This window comes from Plecotus auritus (assembly GCF_963455305.1).
Source record: "Plecotus auritus genome assembly, chromosome: 1".
Classification (NCBI taxonomy): Eukaryota; Metazoa; Chordata; class Mammalia; order Chiroptera; family Vespertilionidae; genus Plecotus; species Plecotus auritus.
Genome location: NC_137770.1, coordinates 38,085,244 through 38,109,543, shown reverse-complemented (window position 1 = coordinate 38,109,543; position 24,300 = coordinate 38,085,244). Strand labels below are relative to the sequence as shown.

At 39.7% G+C, this 24,300-nt stretch overlaps 1 protein-coding gene across 1 annotated transcript in view; it reads left to right on the top strand.

The window, feature by feature from the left end:
• The window catches only part of LRRC9 (leucine rich repeat containing 9), a gene marked incomplete at both ends in the record, with an annotated part of 92,755 nt that overhangs the window by 25,053 nt on the left and 43,402 nt on the right, over window positions 1–24,300 (top strand). The window contains 7 exons of the mRNA XM_080677506.1: window positions 2,145–2,277; window positions 5,603–5,725; window positions 6,560–6,675; window positions 10,331–10,543; window positions 14,203–14,322; window positions 17,992–18,183; window positions 21,772–21,897. Of these exons, the coding sequence (XP_080533632.1) occupies window positions 2,145–2,277; window positions 5,603–5,725; window positions 6,560–6,675; window positions 10,331–10,543; window positions 14,203–14,322; window positions 17,992–18,183; window positions 21,772–21,897 (1,023 nt within the window). The remainder of the gene's footprint in view (window positions 1–2,144; window positions 2,278–5,602; window positions 5,726–6,559; window positions 6,676–10,330; window positions 10,544–14,202; window positions 14,323–17,991; window positions 18,184–21,771; window positions 21,898–24,300) is intronic.

The following is a 24,300-nucleotide window of genomic DNA, read 5'->3' as shown; positions in this document are numbered from 1 at the left end:
CCCTCTCTGTACTTTCTGGAAGAGAAGTATGAAGGAGGTAGGGAATTGAGAGTTTTAGAAGGTACAGTGCTCAGGGTTATTTCAGAGAACTATGAACCATCATGGGCGCAGAGGGTAGGGGAAGGATGGGGCTAACTAACATTTCTGTCTGTTTTCTGCCTGCCAGACACTGTGCTAGTGCTTCAACTCCTGCATCTCCTAAAGGAGATGCAATATCTCTAATCCTCCCAATGGCTCTCTACAATGCTCTATCCAGTACAGTAGCCACTACCCACATGTGACTGCTGAGCATTTGAAGGGCTACCAGCCAGAACAGAGATGGACTCTAAGTTTAAAATATATACCAGTTTTTGAAGACATAGTACAGAAAACGGGACTGTAATTTCTTATATTGATTACTTACTGAAATGATAATATTTTGGAAATATTTGGTTAAGTAAAATGTATTATTAAAATTTATCAAAAGGGTTCTTGGACCAGTTCCTGGAACATAAATTTTTTTTATAATATTTACTACTATTGTCTGAAACATTTGATACTATTGACTGATCTTTCCTTTCTAAAACTCTCCTTTGGCATCCATGATATTGCACTATTTTTATCCTCTTATTTTTCTGATTGCCCTATCTTTGTTTCCTTTTTGTTCCTTGTCTTGCTTCAAAACATCAGAATGTCCAAAGATTAAATTTTACTAACATGCCCTTCTTTCTACACCCATCATCAATTACTCTCATTGTTAAGATCTTAGAAATGGGGGGACATATTGGCTGGAAAAATCTCATATTTCATTGCTTTATGTAATGTACATAATTTCAATAATAAATAAAACCAGTATAAACAAGTTTAGGAACAAAATTAACTGACTTTTGAAAAGCATACAACACGATTGGATGGAATTAGAAGTACATCAGTAATTTCAAAAGTACCCTCTTATACTGCTGACTGTTACTATACTGTGGGTTATAGAGAGAATGGAAAATATTGGTTAATGCTGTGAATTGGTTAAGTGGAAACTGATTAAGTGGCAAGCAGTTGGAGCACGTTTGTTATATTGAAATGTAATCATTTATATGCATTTCTCCAAAAGTCCTTGAGGATAGGGTCTTTGTTTATAGATTCTTAGTTGAAGTCTGAGGAATAAAAGATGGAGAGTTGGGCAGATGGATGAATGGCAATCACACCTGTTTCTGTGCCTTCATATGTTTTCTTCCTCTTAAAAATACTTTCCTCTGTAAAGTTTCTGATTATTGGAATTATGTCTAATTTTAACCACTTCTGTTAAAAAAATAAAGGTATCTTATTTGATGCATCTATTGATGCCTTGTATTTTTTATTATTGGGTATAATTTCCATCCCCTCTCTTATTTGACAGCCAAGACCATGCTACAGCCTCACAATGCCATACAAATAGCTTGCATCTAATAAATATTAAGTGATGTTTCCTAGAAATCTAAGAAGGTTGTACTTACTGGGATGTGGAAATTGTGGTCATATGAGCCACATTTCAGCATTTATTTTATAAAACCCCTGGACAACAGATTTCAATGCAAAGAAAAAAAAGATATAGGCAATTCAGCATTTATAGAAAAGTTATATTCTAGGTAATTTGGCTACTAACATTAAACTAATAATAATTTCAAAACTGAGATAGTGACATGGAGAAATAGAACTGAGTTTAGATCACGGCTTTGCCAAATTCTACTTCTGTCTTTGAATAGATCATACAATTCTATTAGCTCTATTTTTTTTTTTTGACTGCTAAAACTAGAGATTGATTGCTCTTTAGAGTTGCTTTCACAACAAGTAACGTAGATATTTCTGATAAAACACTTTGAAGAAAGAAATCAAGTCACAGTGCAAACTAAAATTTCCATGCATTAGCACAGTGAGATGTATCTGAAAAACAAGGTAGATTATTAGACCAGATATATTATTAGAAAAAATATACATATGTTAGAACCTTCATTAATGTAATATCTCATTCCCGTAGGATTTTCTTTTTGGAATATGCACGATTACTAGCGGGGTATCAGTGAATATGTGTAAAACTGTAGCTCCTGCACCACATAAACATAAAATAATAAACCCACTATGTTGAAGTATTACCAATTTTATAAAAATACTGGCTTTGTTTTTCATTACAGCTGCCTCTCAGAAAGGAAGCTGTCCCTCTTGCTAACAGCCTAAGTATGTGTGAGTGTCCCAGAATTGAATTTCTACAGCAAAAGCACAAGGATGAGAAGAAAAACTCTTTGGACCATGAGATCTTTAGACATGGTAATACAAATATACTCTATTTCTGAACTTTTAAGTTCTAAGTCTTCAAATTCATTAGTTTCATAACATTTTTGATACTTGGTTTATCAACTCAGGGAGATTTTCTGAAACCATTTTATTTAGTATTTACCATTGTAGTGATACATGACTTTCTGATCTATTACTTTAGTCAGGTTGTCAACAAATATTACTGAGTGATTATTATGTGTCAACATTAATAGGATGAGACTCATTTGTTACTCATATTTAATCCACGTTATCTAATATAAAGTCTGCTTTTGTTCATTGTGTCCTAAAATAAACTTTAAATATACATACATATAAATGTATATATATATTATTTACACTTACACATACCCCAAATTTGTGGGAAAGAGAACTTGGCCCATTTCTGCAATAATCATCATATAGATCACTCAGGAAGGCAGGCCTTATTTGTCCTTAATTATCAAAATGTAAGATGATAAGAAAACCTGGTTATAAATCCAAAATTGCCTAAAGACCCATTGTGAAGTATATGGATTGCTTTATAAGTTGCCTTTTTAAAGATAAACTTTTGTTATTTCATTGATTCAGTCATCAGAACTTTAGTTGCATCTTGAGTAGATATAAATAAAAGTACATGATGCTTCTAGAAGAGGTTCCCTGGTACCTACAGATTAGGGGGAAAGACCAGCTCATCATGTCCTCTCTTGCCTCTCCCTCTTCCACAGTTCATTTTTCACCCCACCAGTATTTACTGAATACTTACACACAGTGAGGCACTTGGTATGTGATAGGGATAGTCAATGCAAACTAGACAGTCTTGTCTTTTATGGTGCTCACAAGCATTAATTATTATGCAAATTAATGTAGAATTACAATTATCATAAGAGTTACAAAGATGAAGTATTAATGCATAGTATCAATTCTCATCATAATGAGGGAGTAAGGGACACCTATTCTTTGGTCTCAACTATCCAACCTACTGAAGATTGAGTAGTCAGAAATTTGGTTAACTCATTTATATGAGTGATATTCTAGGTTCCAGAAAATTAAGCAGATTATTGAATCTAGAAAGAACTATTTATTTGAAAAAACAACAACATTTAAATCTTTTTTCTCACCCTTCTCCATTCCCATCCTAAGGATGGTGTTTTCTATCTTTCTAGCATATGCTTTCTAAAGCAATTAGTGTCTACCAATTAACATTTTATAGCTTACTAGAGGCCTGGTGCATGAAAATTTGTGCACTTGCCGGGGGGGCAGGGGGTTCTTCAGCCCTGCCTGAGCCTTCTCGCAGTCCAGGACCCCTCAGGGGATGTCCAACTGCCAGCTTAGGCCCGCTCCTCAGGGGATTGGGCCTAAGCTGGCAGGTGGACATCCCTCTGGCAGCCCAGGAGCCAGTGGGAGCAGGCCTAAGCCGTCAGTCAGACATCCTTAGCACTGAGAGGCTCCCACCACCACCACTATGCTCGCAGCTGTCAGGCTTGTGGCTGAGCGGAGCTCCCTGTGGAAGTGCACTGACCACCAAGGGGCAGCTCCTGCATTGAGCGTCTGCCCCCTGGTGGTCAGTGTGCATCATAGCGACCAGTCATTCCTGGTCGTTCCGCTGTTAGGAACAATTTTCATATTACCCTTTTATTATATAGGATATATAGTTCTTTAAAAAGTCATCTGAATGTTTTATGCATTATAATTAGACTAGAGCAGTGGTCGGCAAACCGCAGCTCATGAGCCACATGCGGCTCTTTGGCCCCTTGAGTGTGGCTCTTCCACAAAATACAACGGCCTGGACGAGTCTGTTTTGAAGAGTGGCGTTAGAAGAAGTTTAAGTTTAAAAAATCTGGCTCTCAAAGGAAATTTCAATCGTTGTACTGTTGATATTTGGCTCTGTTGACTAATGAGTTTGCCAACCACTGGACTAGAGACCCGGTGCACGAAATTTGTGCATGGGGGTGTGTGCCTCTCAGCCCAGCCTGCACCCTCTCCAATCTGGGAACCCTCGAGGAATGTCCGACTGCCTGTTTAGGCCCAATCCTGGCAGAATCGGGCCTAAACGGGCAGTCAGACATCCCTCTCACAATCCAGGACTGCTGGCTCCCAACTGCTCACCTGCCTGCCTTCCTGATTGCCCCTACCTGCTTCTGCCTGCCAGTCTGATCACCCCCTAACCACTCCTCTGCCATCCTGATTGATGTCTAACTGCCCTCCCTGCAGGCCTGGTCACTCCTAACTGCCCTCTCCTGCAGGCCTGGTCACCCCTAACTGCCCTCCCCTGCAGGCCTGGTCCCCTCCAACTGCTCTCCCCTGCAGGCCTGGGTCTCCCCAACTGCTCTTCCCTGCAGGCCCAGTTGCCCCCAACTTCCGTCCTCTGCTAGCCTGGTCACCCCTAAGTGCCCTCCCCAGCAGGCTTGATTGCCCCCAACTGCCCTCCCTTGCAGGCCTGGTCCCTCCCAACTGCCCTCCCCTGCTGGATCTTGTGGTGGCCATCTTGTGTCCACATGGGGGCAGCCATCTTGTGTGTTGGCATGATGGTCAATTTGCATATTACTCTTTTATTAGATAGGATAGAGATCTGGTGCACGGGTGGGGGCTGGCTGGTTTGCCCTGAAGGGTGTCCCAGATCAGGGTGGGTGTTCCCTTGGGGCATGGGGTGGCCTGGGTGAGGGGCCTGTGGTGGTTTTCAGGCCAGCCACGTCCCCTGGCAACCCAAGTGGAAGCCCTGGTATCTGGGATTTATTTATCTTCTATAATTGAAACTTTGTAGCCTTGAGTGGAGGCCTTGGCCAGCCAGGGTGTGGGGAAAGCTTGGCTTCCTCCATTACCGGGGAAACCCAAGCCTCCTGCTCGCTCCGTGGCCGCAGCCATCGTGGTTGGGTTAATTTGCATACTCACTCCTGATTGGCTGGTGGGCATGGCTTGTGGGTGTAGCAGAGTGATTGTTAATTTGCATATTAATCTTTTATTAGATAGGAAGTTACTCTATATCAGTGGTTCTCAACCTTTCTAATGCCGTGACCCTTTAATACAGTTCCTCATGTTGTGTTGACCCCCGACCATAAAATTATTTTCGTTGCTACTTCATAACTGTGATTTTGCTACTGTTATGAATCGTAATGTAAATATCTGTGTTTTCCGATGGTCTTAGGCGACCCTGCTAGTGGTTCTCAACCTGTGGCATTAGAACCGCTGCTGTAGAGCCTAAGGGGGTCCTTCCCTTCCTTTTCTGTCCTTTCCTTCTCTGCCTTTACAGAACATACAGTCAGGTCTGGGGCCAATAAGGAATGTTATATTGGAAAATTACAAAATGAATTGTTAAAAATGATTTGTTTTTTCAACTTAGGCATCCTCCTCATTACAAAGGTTTTCCTTGGCCAGAGTGTTCAGGCTCGTGAACAGGACGCCATCAATCAAGCCAACTATCCAATGGTTAATTCAGTGTTCGTCCCTCGAAAATGTGCACTAAGTATGTCTGCCATAAAGAGAAATGTGCTTTCATCTTTCTGAATACAAAATGTTTGTATTTAATACAGATGCTTACAATTTAACCTCTACTTAAAGTAGTTTGTAAACTTTTCTACAAAAAATGTTCCTAGCTACTAATGAACTTCCATTTTTCTAACCCTTACTTCAATGTCATTTATGTGTGCAAATATTTTATTTGTAAAATTTTATATTTTACACACATATAATCATATATATATATTACATATGATAAAAGATAAAACCCTTTTAACAACAAAGGTTTTAGAGAAATACATATTTTAAAAAATATATTTTATTGATTCTTTGCAGAGAGGAAGGGAGAGGGATAGAGAGTTAGAAACATCGATGAGAGAGAAACATCGATCAGCTGCCTCTTGCACACTCCCTACTGGGTATGTGCCCGCAACCAAGGTACATGCCCTTGACTGGAATTGGACCTGAGACCCTTGAGTCTGCAGACCAACGCTCTATCCACTGAGCCAAACCAGTTAGGGCTAAAGAAATACATTTGTCAAAACTATATGATCACATATTGAATAGAAAAGTGAAAAAGTATGAAAAGGGAAATAATATGAAAAAAAGTAAATCCTACTAGTCTATGTTGTGACAGAGTGACTAGTAAGTACTTATAGAATTAACAAACGATCTAGGTAGTGTGGGAAAATATTAGGAAAAAACCCTCCACACACTAACATAATAGTTGGAACTTACTGAATTTGTTGTTTATGAATCTATGTAAGAATGAAAAAAATATATTATGTGTCATGTTGAAGAGTGTTTGTTCTGCCTTTTTTTGTTTCTGATTTTACTCTAGATTCTATAGTGGGACAAAGAAACTGTGATTGCAGCTTTCGGCAGTGCAAGTGGTTTGTCTTTGATCATGACCTTGTTTTGCCAGAATACATCGTTGAATTTGAGTTTGTTACAGTGGTATGGATGTATTTTTAATACTAGAGTTTCTTAACTGAGAACATAACATTAATTTGAAGTCTAATAATGTTATGTCAAATACATTATATATATATACATATGTGTATGAATATATACTCAAATTTTAAAAACAAATCATTATGACACCTAAATATTTTAATTATGCAAATATATTACATGAGTACCATATGGCTGGAGTCCCACTGGAAAAGATTCAAACTATATTGAAGAATCTATATAGTATATAAAAGCCTAAGCGACCATTACAACCAGTCACTATGATGTGAACTGACCACCAGGGGGCAGATGCTCAATGCAGGAGCTGCCTCCTGGTGGTCAGTGCACTACCACAGCCAACCTCCCGCGGCTGGCCAACCTCCCATGTTCCCTCACCCCAGCTGGCCGGGTGGTAAGTGCACTCCCACAGCCAACCTCCCACGGTCCGCGCCCCCCCCCCCCCTGCCCTCCCCCAGCCGGCTGGCCCTGATTGGCCCCAATTGCCAGCCAGGCCGAGGAATCCCACCTGTGCATGAATTCATGCACTGGGCCTCTAGTATGGAATAAACATGAAAATCTGCGTTCACTTCAACCCCACTCCCTTTCAGGAGGCATCCATTATTAACAGCTTTGTGGGTTTGTTTTCAGACTTACTCTATGCATTTACAAATATAACAACACATGCCATTTTACATTGTAAAATCAAATTCTGAGTATTCTGTGATGACTTTTGCCTTTAACAATATGTTTTGGACATATTTTCACATCAGTATATATAGGTCTATACATCAGTCTTTTAGTGGGTGCATACTATTCAGTAATAATCTTATTTGACTTCCCTATTGATGAAACAGGTTTCTTTCAGTATTATTACTATTTAAAACAATATTTCAGTGAACATCATTGTAGACATTTCTCTGCATCGTAGATTTAAAGAAGAATTTGGATAGTAAAAGGGCATATGCATTTTAAATTTTGATAATTTGAGCATTCTCTGCAAAGATTTTACCATTTTATAAATTTCCAGCAGTATTATAGTGTTTGTTTTTTTGCATCTTTACTGACACAGGATATTGCCAATCTTTTTTTCCTCACTCTGATGGGCAAAAAATAAAAAGGATATTTTATTATTTCATATGTTATGGGTTATTTATAATTTTTTGAATGACCTGTAATATCCTTTAACCATTTTCTATCGGGCTCTATTGTTTTCATACTGATTGTAAAAAATTTTATATGCATTCTGGATATTAATCCTTTATCATGTCTATATGTTGCAAATATTTTCTGTCACTTATATTTTTATTTGTAACAAACAACTTACCTTTCATTTTAATTTGTAATTTACACATTAATTTTTAAGAAGTCAGATATTTTTTTCTTTTCCAGTATGGACTCTAAATTTTATATCTTATTTCAGAAGGCTTATATAAATATTCTTTATTTTCTTCCAAATCTTATATAGATTATTCTAAAACTTTTAGATATTTAGTTCCATCTAGGTATTTTTCTATATTGTGTGAGGTAGGTGTGGTAATCAAATAAATTTTCTCTTAAAAATGAATAGCTACTTGACAAACATCATATTTTTTTCTCCACTTTAAGATACCATCATTGTTTTTAAAATTATTTTCATATACAAGGGGTCGATTTATAGATCTTTCTATTCTGTTCCATTCATCTCTTTGTCTAATCTTAGACCCCTATCACATTGTTTTGGTTATTACAACCTTGATATGTTTCGATAAATGATAGGGCAAATTCCCTTCCCCTGCCCCCAACTCATCAAGAAAATAAATTCTCAGCTACTCTTGAGCATTTTCTTTTCCAAATAAAATTTAGAATCAGCTTGTTAAGTTCTATTTTAAAATTCTATTAGGATTAGATTGATTATATTGAATTTAAAACTTCATTTAGGGTAAAATGAATACTTTGCAGTATTGGGCCTCTCATCCAGGAATATGATAAGTTATTTCATTTACTCAAGTCCTCTCTGACAGTTTTCTTTATATAGGCCTTAATTCTTGTTAAGTATAGTTCTGGGCATGTATATTTTATATTGTTATTATAATGGCATTGTATTAGTCAAGTATGCTTTCAGCAAAAGACACAGAAATGCAGACAAATAGTAAATAGAAAAAACCTCAAATTCTAAGTAGTTGAGAGGTGGGCAGTTCCTGATCATTCAGTGATGTCAGCAAAGACAGTAACTCCATCATTCTTCTGCTTGCCACTTCATGAGCTCTTTTGACCTGAAGATTCAGTTCTTTCTTCAGTTTAGGGAAGGTTTCTTCTTGTAATTCCTTGATTATTTCCTCTCTTCTATTTTCTGTCAAGCTCCCTGGAACTAAACGTTGGACATTCTAAATTATCCTCCACATCTTGTAAATTTTTTTCTTTCGTATTTTATATCTTCAATTTTAAAATTTTGTGTTCTGGATGAGTTCCACAATATCAGCTTCCACATTGCTAATTTGATCTGCTACCATATCCAATTGGTTTGTCAAAGCATTTATTAATTCCACTTATTGTTTTTATTTCAAAGTTTTTATCTTATTTTTCCTATAGTAGATGCTTTCTGCTATTATAGATGCTTTATTCTCCTAGGTTTTTGAAAATTCTCTTATAGATTGTTTTGTTTTTTTCTAGAGTCATTTCTGTCTGTTCATATTTTTCTTGCTTATTGATACGTAATTCTTACCACAATTACATAATTATCTGATTACTAATTACCTGGAGCATTCTCCTGCTGCTTAACTTGTCCACTCAGAACACCAAGTTTCTCTGGACCTGCTCTGCAGTGGTTATCTCCTGAATGTGTTTTGGCTAGAGGTTACCTTTCTGCTTCTATTTCTCTGTCAATTCAGCCCCCTCTGATTTATGTCTCACAATTTCTAGTTTTTTGTTGTGCCCTATCCATTGTAATATAACTTTTTGCTAATTTTAAGGAATATTTAGTGGGAGGGGATGAATACGTCACACCTATTCTTAGCCCACAAATTTAATCTACTTGCATACATTGCCTAATGTTATTCTTAACATCATAGGTATCTATACTAATAAAAGGGTAATATGTTAATTAGACTGGACATCTTCCGGATGACCTTCCAGACATCCTTCCGGACAAAGCCATGGTGGCGGGGCTGAGGCAGAGGCGGTTAGGGGTGATCAGGCCGGCAGGGGACAACAGTTAGGGATATCAGGCTGGCAGGCAGAGGCAGTTAGGGACGATCAGGCAGGTAGGCAGGTGAGCAGTTATGAGCCAGTGGTCCCAGATTGCGAGAGGGATATCTGACTGCCGGCAGTCAGACATATCCTGAGGGGTCCCAGATTGGAGAGGGTGCAGGCTGGGCTGAGGGACCCCCGCCCCATGCACGAATTTCATGCACTGGGCATCTAGTCTATAATAATAAAAGCATAATATGCTAATTAGACCAGACATCCTTCTGACAACCTTCCAGATGAAGCCGGGGCTGAGAGGGCTGAGGCAAAGGTGGCCGCTGCGGCAGGCGGGGGCCGAGCCCCTTGCACGAATTTCGTGCATTGGGCCTCTAGTTACTCTATAACTAAATAAACTTATCTTTTCTAAATAGCCTATTTCTTTTTCAAAATGATAAACTCAGCAACCAAATTTTCAATATTTTAAATAAATTTTTAGGTCAAGACTTATTCTTTATTTTCTTCAGTCAACAATGCTATTCTAGAAGAAAGCAAAAAAAGTTCAGAAGGATCAGTACTGTCCCAGGAATTGAAATTTGATGATGAAGTTATAAAAATGGACCCCAGGATCAAGCCAAGACCAAAACTTATTAGTTTGGATGATAAAACAATACTTTCCCTTGCCAAGACTAACGTATACAGTCATATTGTGGTAAGTATTATGATGAATGACATTTTTGGACAAGAACCTTAAATTTGGAGTCAGAACCTATCATATGAAATCTAAAGATATTAAACCACCTATCTGATCATGCTAGGCATCATGTGGTCAAATTCCAAAGTACCCAACTCTTTTCTTCTATGTGGGCTACATTTGTGCTGTCTGGTAGTAATGTTGTATTAACTATACATGTAATTTTAATTTTCCTATTATTCACATTTACAGTGTATTTTAAAAATTGGCCCTGGTCAGGTAGGTTACTTGGTTGGAGTGTTGCCCCGATACACCAAAGTTGTGGGTTCAATCCCTAGTCAGGTTACATACAAGAATCAACCAATGAATGCATAAATAAGTGGAATAAATTGATGTTTCTCTCTCTCTCTCTCTCTCTCTCTCTCTCTCTCTCTCTCTCTCTCTCTCTTCCTCTATCAATAAATAAATAGATAATAAAATTTAACTGGCAGGATTAATTTTAGTAATATATTTTAGTTAATCTAACATACCCCAAATATTATCATTTTGAAATACAATTGATATTAAAATTCATTAATCAAATTGTTTCATAATAACTATTTGAATTCTGGAATATGTTTTACAGCACATTCCAATTGTTTCTTTTTATTTTTTTCTTTATTGATTAAGGTATTACTTATATGTCCTTATGCCCCTATTGCTCCCCCCAACCCTCCCACTCATGCCCTCACCCCCTTAGTGTCTGCAATTCATTGTTTCCACACTATAATATCAAGATGTCATATCTGAGTAATAAAAATTTTATAATAAAGCCTTAGTAATGCAAGGTATAATACATATGAGTGTGTTTTAACTGGATTGAAATTCCATAACATGTATTTCTGTAGACTTAAAGGGATTGAATAAAAGTTAAAAATACAACAGAAGATAGGTCTTTTGTTATCTGTGGTTTGTAAGATAAAAAAAGAGAGAGGAGGAAAAAAACAAACAAAACAGAGAGGAGGAGAATACGATTTCAGAATGCCTTAGCTTGCTATGACCTCAACGTGGATGCATTAATTTGGTCAACACCCATAAGAATGGAGAGGCTTTTTCATCTTAAATTTGTTTATACTGCTTAAAAGCCAGCAAACTTTCTAGAGCTTCCAGTAAGAATATTAGATGTCACAAGAATGTTTAGAGAGCACATCCTTTATTTTCCTTGTTTGTGCCATTACTGTAAGTTCAGGTACATACCTCTCATTCTCTTTTTGGTCTTCCCCACTGGATTGAGTTTTATGAAAACATACATAAAAATAAATAAATTATATAGACATAAAAACCCCAGATTTGTAACATATGATTTTATATTCTCTTATAGCACAATTACATACCAAGAAATTAGGGTTGTCAGTGTTAGTCTGTTTTTTGCACTGATTCATTCATCTAGCATTTACTGAGACTGGGCTGTTTTAGGCAATGAAGTAAGTATTGGGGGTTCAGAATGAAGAAATTATTTTTCCTGCATCAAGGACATCATTTTAGTGTAGGAGACAGATATGTAAAAAAACATAGGAAGCTTGGAGTTGCTGGGAGAGTTCCACAGAAAGAGGTGAGTTTTGTGCAGATTTTTGAAGGATAAGCGAAATTTAGTTGTTTACATATTCCAGGCAGAGGAAATACTCCACCCATAGGCACATTGGTTTTGAAAGAGCATGGTGTCTTCAGGGAACCCAGAGAAACTCAGTGTGACTAGAACATAGGATGTGTGATGGTAGAAGGTAGAGGTGTCGGTTGGAATACAAGAAGCAACATGAAGCAACAGGTGGAAGAGTAGGAGATTATAGCCATATTAGATTGGATTTTTAAAGGCAAATTTAAAATTTTAGATTCTTTAAGAAACCGGTTCTCTGTAAAGACTCTAATTTTGGCAGCTTGTGATTAGATTTCACTAAAGTCAGACTGGTGGTATGGAAATCCAGTAAAAACTATTGTAGTAGTCCAAATGACAAATAATAGTCTGAACTAAGGCACTGATAGTGGTGATAGTATGGAGTGATTGGTTTGAGAAACATTTCTAGAATCAAATGAATGTGGAAAAGAGGGAAAGGGGGTGATCAACAAATCTGTTAGACAGATAGTGAAACTCTTAATCAGGATTGACAACATAGACTATCAAATATATATATAGGGAAGTTGATGAATTCAGTTGTGGACATGTTAGGTATAAGGCATCTGTAGAATTTATGATGGATGATACCTACATATGACTTGTAGAATAAGCTGGTATGCATAAATTGGCCCTTCTTAATTTTAGCTAAGTTTTGACAACTATTTGACATTTACTTGTTTCTCCCTACCTGGAATTTAGTTGTGTCCATAGTATATATAATAAGGTATTGGTAGAGGTAAGTGAAGAAGATTGGGAGGTAGACACCTGATTTTATCATAATACCAACTTATTGTGAATACTGCAGTTAATTGTATTAATACATTTTCTAATGCCACTGTTTATTTTGTAGACTATACATAAACATAATCTTTACTTGATGTCATTCACAATGCTGTAACTTAAAAAGATATTTAGATATCAGGGTCTCCCCCAAATATAAAAATATATAATAACATTCATTTTTATATAGCCCAGGAGAAATGAACAGGGGAAGTCTGGGCCAAATTCTGACATAGAAGTTGTCTTAGCCACTCTTCCACCTCCTTCTTTGATGTTCTGTCCTTCTACTTTAGCACCTCACTCAGCCTTTCTTCCTCAGTCCAGTGCTCTCACAGGGTTTCCTGCAGTCAAGGTATATCCTTGCCATCCTCTCTCTCTTGTGAGTTATCCAGCTAATATCCAAAATCTTTAGGGCCTACATTGTTCACTAGCTAGCCTAAGCAATATATTGCTCCTTATAAATATCTCAACAATATCTATATATATAAAAGCCTAAGTGACTGGTCAACCAGCCGACTGGCCAACCGTATGCTAGCTATGATGCACACTGACCACCAGGGGGAAGATGTTCAATGCAGGAGCTGCCGAGCTGCAGTGACTTGGCAGCTGGGGTTCTCAGGTTACACACCCAGAACCAGAGAGGAGGGAGCTTGATTCCGGGGTGCATCACCCAAGAACTGCCCTCCCGCAATCTGGGACCCCTCGGGGATGTTGGAGAGCCAGTTTCAGCCCGATCTCCGCAGGCCAGGCTGAGGGACCCTACCGGTGCACAAGTCCATGCACTGGGCCTCTAGTATTTAACTATTTTCTTAAAATAATTTCATGCCAATTACAGATAAACTTGGACCAAGTGGAAAATCAAATTAATCAAGAACCAGATCTAATGATGCTATAATAAAATATACCTTCTAAAAATCCTACATTAGATTTTTAAAATATATTTTATTGATTTCAGAAAGGAAGGGAGAGGGAGAGAGAGATAGAAACATCAATGATGAGAGAGAATCATTGATCGGTTGCCTGATGCATACCCCACATTGGGGATTGAGCCTGCAACCCAGGCATGTGCCCTGACCAGGAATTGAATCATGACCTCCTGATTCATATTCATAGGTCGTCACTCAACCACTGAGCCACCGGCTGGGCAGATTTTTTTTCGTATTGGCTCAATCTTAATGTCATTTAAGTAACTATGGTAGAGAGTATAATCTGTCTTATTTTTAATTTATGTTTTATTTTACTGCAGAATCTGAATCTACATGGAAACAGCTTGAGTAGACTGAGAGATCTTTCCAAGTTAACAGGACTTCGAAAACTTAATATCAGCTTTAATGAATTTACTTGTTTAGATGATGTACACCACTTGGTAAGAACTGTTCTTTTGAAATTATTTAAGTAAAACAGAATTATTAATTTAATGGATAAACTGTGCTTGTAATTATGACCTCATATATACCATATTCAAGATTATATAGCCCAGATCAGCAACAAAACCTACATACACTATACTATGTTACTTTCTCTAAAATAGAGATTCCATTTAAAAACCAAATATACATCTATGGTTATATCTGATTTCTAGCTACTTTTAAAAAATTTTATTAAAACCATTCCAGATTGTTTTTAAAATATCCTTTGGAAAGTGTCGTTTTCATTTTATTCTGTTCTTACTACACATTTAATAGTGTCAGTTCCTCCCATCTGTTCATTATCCATGTTATTTCCTTTTCTCTCTGCCTTGTCCTTTCTACCTGAATGTCACATGTATGGCTCTTGTTTGACTCATGTTTGTCATCTCATAGTTCATAGGACAAATATAGGAATGCTCATATACACATTAGTTTGGATCTTGTCTGGCTTTTGCTTTCCTTGTCATATATTATATAGCAAAACTAATTACATATGTGATTTCATAACTCCAATCCAGCATTCTAAGTTTCCCTGGGTCCCAGCTCATTGACATATCTTTTTAGAATATCATTCTAAGCTCTTATTCATTCTCTACCTCCTAGCAACCCTATCAAAACCCTTGCACTGCTGCTTCCACCACTGTTGTGGGAGCAGTTAGTTTGTTTATTGGCCTTAGGTTTCAGTGTTAATTAAGCTCCCTTTCTTGTTTCTTATGGTAAATCAAAGCCCCATTTATTTATTTAATCATTTATTTATAAATTGAATTTATTGGGGTGACATTGGATCACAAAGCCATATAGTTCTCAAGTGTACAACTCAACAAAACATCATCTGCATACTGCATCTTGCACCCATCACCCAAAGCAAAGTCTCTTTCAGTCACCATTTTCCCCCTTTTGCCCATTTCTGTTTGCTCTGCCCTGGTGATTCCCTGAGACACTGCCCCACCCAATTTACAACCCCACCCAAGCTGGGCAGCAGCTTTTGCATATGAATGGCCTGTCCTTTCTCAGGCTAAAAACCTGTCAAACAAGCTGCAGCTCAGTCAGGGAGCCCCAAACCTATCAATAAAAGGCCCAAGACCCAGCATCAGCACTATCCTGCCTTGCTTCACAGCTGGGCCTCATCTGGGCACTTCCAAACCTGATACAAAGAGGGGGAATCTGCAGATCTCTCTGTAGCTCCTGCTGGGTGGCCCTAGGCAGTTGCTGACTTTGCACCTCCCTGGAGACCCAAGAGCCAGTGTACCCAGTGGTCAGTGTCAGACCATACCAGATTACAACTCTACACATCTGTAAGTGACACACTCAAGGGGCAGATCCAGTGAGCACCAAAGCCCCCACTGAAGCTAGTCCTGCTCTATAAGGGTGTCTCCTGCACAGCAGCTCTCCCACGGTAGTTGCAGCTGGTCCTCACAGCCAATTGGCCTGGAGGTCCATTCCTCCCAGTGACACTAACAGCAATCAAGTCTCAACTACAACAAGACTGTGCTCACAGCCCACAAAGGGGTGCACCTAGAACTCCCAGCTTAGGTGACTGGGAAGGCTGAGCCACTTGGCCCTATAGGACAACTACTACACGAAGCCACTCTATCAACTCAAGGAGACTTAGCAGCTCTACCTATTATATAGAAACAAACACAGGGAAGCAGCCAAAAAGCAGAGACAAAGAAAAATGTCACAAATTAAAGTAATGGAAGAAAGCAAAGAGTTCAAAACCACAGTTATAAGATTATTCAAGAATCTTCTAGAAACCTTTAAGGGACTTAGTGAGACTTTCAAGGATCTTAGTGAGAATGCCAAAAAAATGGAAAAGGACCAGTCAGAAATTAAGCATACACTGACTGAAATAAAGAATAATATACAGGGATTCAACAGTAGACTAGAGGATCCAGAGAATCAAATCAATGATTTGAAATATGAGGAAGCAAAAAACACCCAACCGAAAAAGCAAAAAGAAAAAAGAATCCAAAAATATGAAGATAGTGTAAGGAGCTTCTGGGACAACTTCAAGCGTACGAACATCTAAATTATGGGGGTGCCAGAAGAAGAGAGAGAGCAAGATATTGAAAACCTATTTGAAGAAATAATGACAGAAAACTTCCCCCATCTGGTAAAAGAAATAGACTTACAACTCCAGGAAGTACAGAGAACCCCAAACAAGAGGAACCCAAAGAGGACCACACCAAGACACATCATAATTAAAATGCCAAGGGCAAAAGACAAAGAGAGAAACTTGAAAACAGCAAGAGAAAAGCAGTTAGTTACCTACAAGGTATGACTGTCAGCTGATTTCTCAACAGAAACTATGACTGTCAGCTGATTTCTCAACAGAAACTATGCAGGCCAGAAGGAAGTGGCAAGAAATATTCAAAGTGATGAATAGCAAGAACCTACCACCAAGATTACTCTAGCCAGCAAAGCTATCATTTAGAATTGAAGGTCAGATAAAGAGCTTCACAGATAAGAAAAAGCTAAAGGAGTTCATCACCACCAAATCAGTATTATATGAAATGCTGAAGGGTATTCTTTAAGAAGAGGAAGAAGAAAAAGGTAACGATAAAAAATATAAACAACAAAGTGGCAACATATCTACCAACAATTGATTCTAAAAATCGAACGAATAAAAAATTCTGATGAACAGAATAAATTGGTGAATGGTATAGAATGAGAGGCATGGAAATGGAACAGACTAACGATTCTCGGAGGAAAGGGAGTTGGGGTGTGTGTGGGAAATTAGACAAAGATCTTATATGCATATATGCATCACCTATGGACACAGACAATAGGGTGGCGAGGGCCTGGGGTGCAGTGGGAACCGGGTGGAGGGGAGCTATGGGGGGGAAACAGAGAGACCTCTGTAATAATCTCAACAATAAAGATTAATTGAAAAAAAGAAAAAAAGAAAAAGAAAACTATCCTAATAATACACATATTAGATATTATGCTATCATTAAAAATAATTTTGAAGATGATGTAATGATATGTGAGTATGTTAAAGGATACAAAATTCTATGCAATATAATCTGTTTTATACAAAAATATATGTCCCTATAGTAAACATATTCCAATTATTTTTTCTGAGCAATAGAATTATGTTTTCTATAGTTTCTTCTATATTTTCTTTGTATCTGTTTATTGTAGTTCCCAAATTTCCAACAGAGAATATGTTAGTTTAATGATTTTTCAAAATTATTATTAAAATTCATGCACTTTTGAATAAGAAAATCATAAAATAGGTTTGATTTGTACCTCTGAAGATCAACCTTTTAACCATGTTCAATAGTTTAAAGCAAAAGCCTAAGTATTAAGAAATGTAATTCCTTGTTTTGGGGGGATAAATTATCTTCCCAGTTCCTCTTTGCCTTCTCTTCTCTGAAAGCAAACAGTGCCACTCCATGTTAATGAGGCTGAAGTGTGAATTAAGAGAGAATGACTAAAATAAAATACCTGTAGCTCTATAGGGAATGTATACATTGATACCATGATTGCAGTATAACTACTGTTTAGGTTTCTGTGAGGATTACCAAAAAGCATGTAGAATACTTAGAGGATCATAGAGAAAGGAACTATGTAAATACAAACCACAATCCTTTCAGCATCGCTTCTATTTGTGTATATTGCAGTACAACCTTGAATATTTGGATGCAAGCCATAACCATGTGATAACCCTTGAGGGATTTAGAGGTCTGATGAAACTGAAGCAGTTAGACTTGAGCTGGAATCAACTGAAAAAATCTGGTGATGAAATAAATATATTATGCAAACACACCACAAGCCTTCTTACTCTTGATATTCGACATAATCCATGGCAAAAGGTATGCAACAGATGTGATAAAAAAGCAAACAATTATTTTTATTTCAAAGCCATTTTCTCACTACTATTCGATGATGGCCAGAAATAGGCAAACTATCTTCATTGTATTAGAATTTCTTCTTTAAAAAATATTTTTTATTGATTTCAGAGAGGAAGGGAGAGAGAGAGAGAGAGAGAGAGAGAGAGAGAGAGAGAGAGAGAGAGAGAGAGAGAGAGAGAGAAACATAAATAATGAGAAAGAATCATTGATTGGCTGCCTCCTGCACGCTCCCCACTGGGGATTGAGCCTGCAACCCAGGAATATGCCCTGACCAGGAATTGAATTGTGACCTCCTAGTAACTTAATCAGGGGTCCTCAAACTTTTTAAACAGGGGGCCAGTTCACTGTCCCTCAGACCGTTGGAGGGCCGGACTATAGTTTTAAAAAAAAAACACCTATGAACAAATTCCTATGCGCACTGCGGGCCTGGGACGAGTTGGCTGCTAAGCAGGGCAGGCAGCGGCACCCGGCGGGCCGGATAAATGTCCTCGGTGGGCCGCATGTGGCCCGCGGGCCGTAGTTTGAGGACCCCTGTTAGGTTGATGCTCAACCATTGAACCATACCAGTTGGGCTAGAATTTCTTGAAGTATTTCATAAGTTGAATTTAGTATAGTGATCAAATGAATCAAATGTTACTATAAAAAGTAACATTATAACCTATAAAAAGGCTATCATTTCATGCCAGACATTTTTGTAATCTAATAGTTTGATAGTATTATGGCTTTAAGAATGTTAGATGTCATTGCCATTTATAAAACTTCAGAGAGTTTATGTAGCTCAGTGTGCTAGAACTTTATTGTAATGAAGCAAAGGAACCAAGAATAATAGAGTACAGTAAAAGAAATATACTACAAAGGGGGGAACAAATTTGTCGTCTCCACTACTATGTTCTACTATAAAAAGAAATTTGAACACCTTTTTCTCATAAAAAAATATGTAGGTTCATGCTAAGAAATTTCAGTATCCAATGGTTATATTTAAGTGTATCTCCAAGTATTTAAAGCAATCCCCAAGTTTATAATTTCAAGAATCCTCCTTTCTTGCTTTTCAAAGATTGGTTCTATTCATTTGGCCCTATTACTATTTATATTTCTTCCATCTTGCTCCATAAAATTAAAAGACATTTTTCGTTTACCAAAGCAGACTTCTTGAATCATCACAGTACACCTATCTCCCTGTTGCCAAATTAAATGTCCAGGACTGAAGATCCATGTTGAATCTCACCTGTAGCTGGCTAGCTGACTGCTGATCTAGATTAAAAGGAGGCATGGCCATTGTTCTTTGAACACTTTCACCACAGTCGCTTTTCAACAGCTTATAGGATTTCCCCCTTCGTAAGAATAGAACCATCCACCTCCAAACAGGACAGATTAATTCATAAGTATAATTTAATTTCAACTATTATGTAAAGAACTAGTGGCCCGGTGCACGAAATTCTGCATAGGAGGGGTTCCTCAGTCTGGCCTGTACCCTCTCGCAAACCGGGACCACAGGCTCCTAACTGCTCGCCTGCCTGGCTGCCTGATCGCCCCTAACCACTCTGCCTGCCTGCCTCATCACTCCTAACCACTCTGCCTGCCTGCCTCATCACTCCTAACCACTCTGCCTGCCTGCCTCATCACTCCTAACCACTCTGCCTGCCTGCCTCATCGCCCCTAACCACTCTGCCTGCCTGCCTCATCACTCCTAACCACTCTGCCTGCCTGCCTCATCACCCCTAACCGCTCGCCTGCCTGCCTCATCGCCCCTAACCACTCGCCTGCCTGCCTCATCGCCCCTAACCACTCTGCCTGCCTGCCTGATGCCCCTAACCACTCTGCCTGCCTGCCTCATCGCCCCTAACCACTCTGCCTGCCTGCCTGATGCCCCTAACCACTCTGCCTGCCTGCCTCATCACTCCTAACCACTCTGCCTGCCTGCCTCATCACTCCTAACCACTCTGCCTGCCTGCCTCATCACTCCTAACCACTCTGCCTGCCTGCCTCATCGCCCCTAACCACTCTGCCTGCCTGCCTCATCACTCCTAACCACTCTGCCTGCCTGCCTCATCACTCCTAACCACTCTGCCTGCCTGCCTGATGCCCCTAACCACTCTGCCTGCCTGCCTGATGCCCCTAACCACTCTGCCTGCCTGCCTCATCGCCCCTAACCACTCTGCCTGCCTGCCTGATGCCCCTAACCACTCTGCCTGCCTGCCTGATGCCCCTAACCACTCTGCCTGCCTGCCTGATGCCCCTAACCACTCTGCCTGCCTGCCTGATGCCCCTAACCACTCTGCCTGCCTGCCTCATCGCCCCTAACCACTCTGCCTGCCTGTCTGATGCCCCTAACTGCTTGCCTGCCTGTCTGATTGCCCCTAACCACTCTGCCTGCCTGCCTGATGCCCCTAACCACTCTGCCTGCCTGCCTCATCACTCCTAACCACTCTGCCTGCCTGCCTGATGCCCCTAACCACTCTGCCTGTCTGCCTGATGCCCCTAACTGCTCGCCTGCCTGCCTGATGCCCCTAACCACTCTGCCTGTCTGCCTGATGCCCCTAACCACTCTGCCTGCCTGCCTGATGCCCCTAACCACTCTGCCTGCCTGCCTGATGCCCCTAACCACTCTGCCTGCCTGCCTTATCGCCCCTAACCACTCTGCCTGCCTGCCTGATGCCCCTAACCACTCTGCCTGTCTGCCTGATGCCCCTAACTGCTCGCCTGCCTGCCTGATGCCCCTAACCACTCTGCCTGTCTGCCTGATGCCCCTAACTGCTCGCCTGCTTGTCTGATTGCCCCTAACCACTCTGCCTGCCTGCCTGATGCCCCTAACCACTCTGCCTGCCTGCCTGATGCCCCTAACCACTCTGCCTGCCTGCCTGACCGCCCCAAACCACTCTGCCTGTCTGCCTGATGCCCCTAACTGCTCGCCTGCCTGCCTGATGCCCCTAACCACTCTGCCTCCCTGCCTCATTGCCCCTAACCACCTCTGCCTCGGCCCCTGCTGCCACAGCTTCGTCCAGAAGGATGTCCAGAATGACGTCTGTCGGGTCTAATTAGCATATTACACTTTTATTATTATAGACTAGAGGCCCAGTGCACAAGATTCATGCACTGGGGGGGGGGGGGGGGTCCCTCAGCCCAGCCTGTGCCATCTTGCAGTCCAGGGCTCTCACAGTCCAGGACCTCTCACTCCTTACCACTCACCTGCAGTGGAGGTGGGTGAGGCTCCTGCCACCGCCACTGCGCTTGTCAGCCATAAGCCCGGCTTCTGGCTGAGTGGCACTCCCCCTGTGCGAGCGCACTGACCACCAGGGGGCAGCTCCTGCATTGAGCGTCTGCCCCCTGGTGGTCAGTGCGCATCATAGCAACCAGTCGTTTCACCATTTGGTCAATTTGTATATCACGCTTTTATTATATAGGATAAGTTAAGCCTTTATTTTTAGATATATAATAAAATAAAAGATACATAATTTTGAGTTGTATGGGAAGGAATGAAGAAGCACTTCCTTCCATGCCATAACAGATGTAATATTTTGTAAAAATTAACTTTCTGTTATTTTTCCCCAGCCAGCCACACTAAGGCTGAGTGTTGTTGGCAGACTGAAGACCCTAACTCACTTAGATGGGGTTGTAGTTTCGGAGGAAGAAGCTACAGCAGCTATGAAATTCATTAGTGGCACAAAGATTACTCAGGTTAGATTTTATTCTTTCATACTAATTGTGATATTTAATAATATTTCCTATATTCTTGTTTTGTTATTAAGATTTTATATCCTCTTAGCATGTTAATAAAAAAGCAATTAATATATAACAATCATATCCCTTGAATTTTTTTCTGTTTAAATGATTCCCATTTACTTTCTATAAAGTAAGATAAGCTTAGAGGCCATGAGAAATCATTTAGTGAATTATCTACATAGTATTGATATTATGTTTGTTTGAAAAAAACAAAATCTATTAACTTGGAGGAGGGGAGAGGTCTATGTTACGCAGATTAATAGTGCTAATGTTTTGGACAAAGTCGCTTCAACATTCTAAATATCTACAGTCTAGTTTTCTATTTACTTTTTGTAAGGCATTTAAATATTAGTTAATTTTGGATCTATCAAAATGAAGGAAAGAAACTTTTTTGTTGATTAAAAATACAATTAACTCCTGAAGAAGAGTTGGAGATTTACTCTACCAGAAATCAAAATTTATTAAAATCCTTTAAGACAGGGGTGGGGAATATCCGGCCTGCGGGTTGTACTAGTATAAGTCCAGTGAAATCATTTGGTCTGGCCCTGCCAACACATTAGGGGTGAGTTAATTAAATGTTTGACCAAATATAGCAGACTAATTTTTGTATGGCCCACAAATGATGTTATAAATATCCAAATGGCCCTTAGCAGAAAAAAGGTTCCCATCCCTGCTTTAAGACAATGTGGACTTGGTGCAGAGTTAGACAAATAGACCAAAAGAATCTATACTAATAAAAGGGTAATATGCTAATTAGACTGGGAAACCTTCCAGGAGACCTTCCGGATGTCCTTCCGGACAAAGCCATGGTGGTGGGCCCGAGGCAGAGGCGGTTAGGGGCGATCAGGCTGGTGGTGGGGGCAGTTGGGGGCAAGCAGGCCAGTGGGGGGGGGGGCAGTTGGGGGTGAGCAGGCCAGCAGGGGGGCAGTTGGGGAGGAGCAGGCCGGCATAGGGGGGCAGTTGGGGGTGATCAGGCCAGCAGTGGGGGGGCAGTTGGGGTTGATCAGGCCGGCAGGCAGAGTGGTTAGGGGCAATCAGGCAGGCAGGCAGGTGAGAGGTTAGGAGCCAGCGGTCCTGGATTGCGAGAGGAATGTCCGACTGCTGGGATCGGGCCTAAACCAGCAGTTGGACATCCCCCGAGGGGTCCCACATTGGAGTGGGTGCAGGCTGGGCTGAGGGACACCCCCCCCCCATGCACAAATATCGTGCACCGGGCCACTAGTAGACTTTAAAGACTCAATATTGACCCACACATGCATGGAAACTTGGTAAATAACAGAGCTGCCTTTATAGATCAGGGAGGCTAGTCAATAAAAGGCACAGAGACAAATGCATTAAGAACTTCACTGTAAAAAGAAAAACCAATATGTTTTAGAAAAAAAAGGGAATACTATGAAAAGACATACTAGGAAAAGAAATTTGCAACACATAACTAACAACAGATATTTCTTATATAACTAGAATATATCATGAAAATAACCACCCATCACATAGAAATAAATGGTCCAAAGATTTAAACACACTTCACTGGAGAGGAAATCAGAACAGCCAAATAACTTAGGAAAAGATGCTCCACCACATTTGTACTAGTATTCAAGAAAAATGAACATTAAAACTGTAGTGACTGCCCTAGTGGATAGAGCGTCGGCCTGTGGACCGAGAGGTCCTGGGTTAGATTCTGGTCAAGGGTACGTATCTCGGTTGCAGGCTTCTCCCCGGCCAGGGTCCTGATTGGGGCGTGTGCAGGCTGCAACCAATCGATGTGTTTCTCTCACATAGATATTTCTCTCTGTCTTTCCCTCTCTCTTCCACTCTCACTAAAAATCAATGGAAAAATATCCTCGGGTGAGGATTAAAAAAAACAAACCTGCAGTGATTTACCAATTTATAGCCACCACTTGGCAACAATTTTAAAGCCTGACAATATCAAGTTTTAGCAAAGATCTTAATTAACGTTACAATTGGTACAATAACTTTGGAAAAACAATTTGGCATTATCTAGTAAAGCTGAATATAAATATACCTTACAACCCAGCATATATACTGGGTACATATTTGTATATACTCTAAAGAAACTCTTACTGTATACACCAGAAATTATGCACAATAATACTCATGACAGGAATGTCTATAAGAGCAAAAAACTGAAATCAGCTCCAATGTTCACTAATAGAAGAGTTGATAGGAAATGCTATATAGCAATGACATCTGAATAATCTACAGCTACATGCAACAGCATAGCTGAGTCTCTTGAATATAATGTTGAGCAAAAAAGCAAGTCATAGAAAACTTCATATATATTATTAAATTTACATAAAGTTCAAATATGTGCAGACTAAATGATATATTGTTTATGAA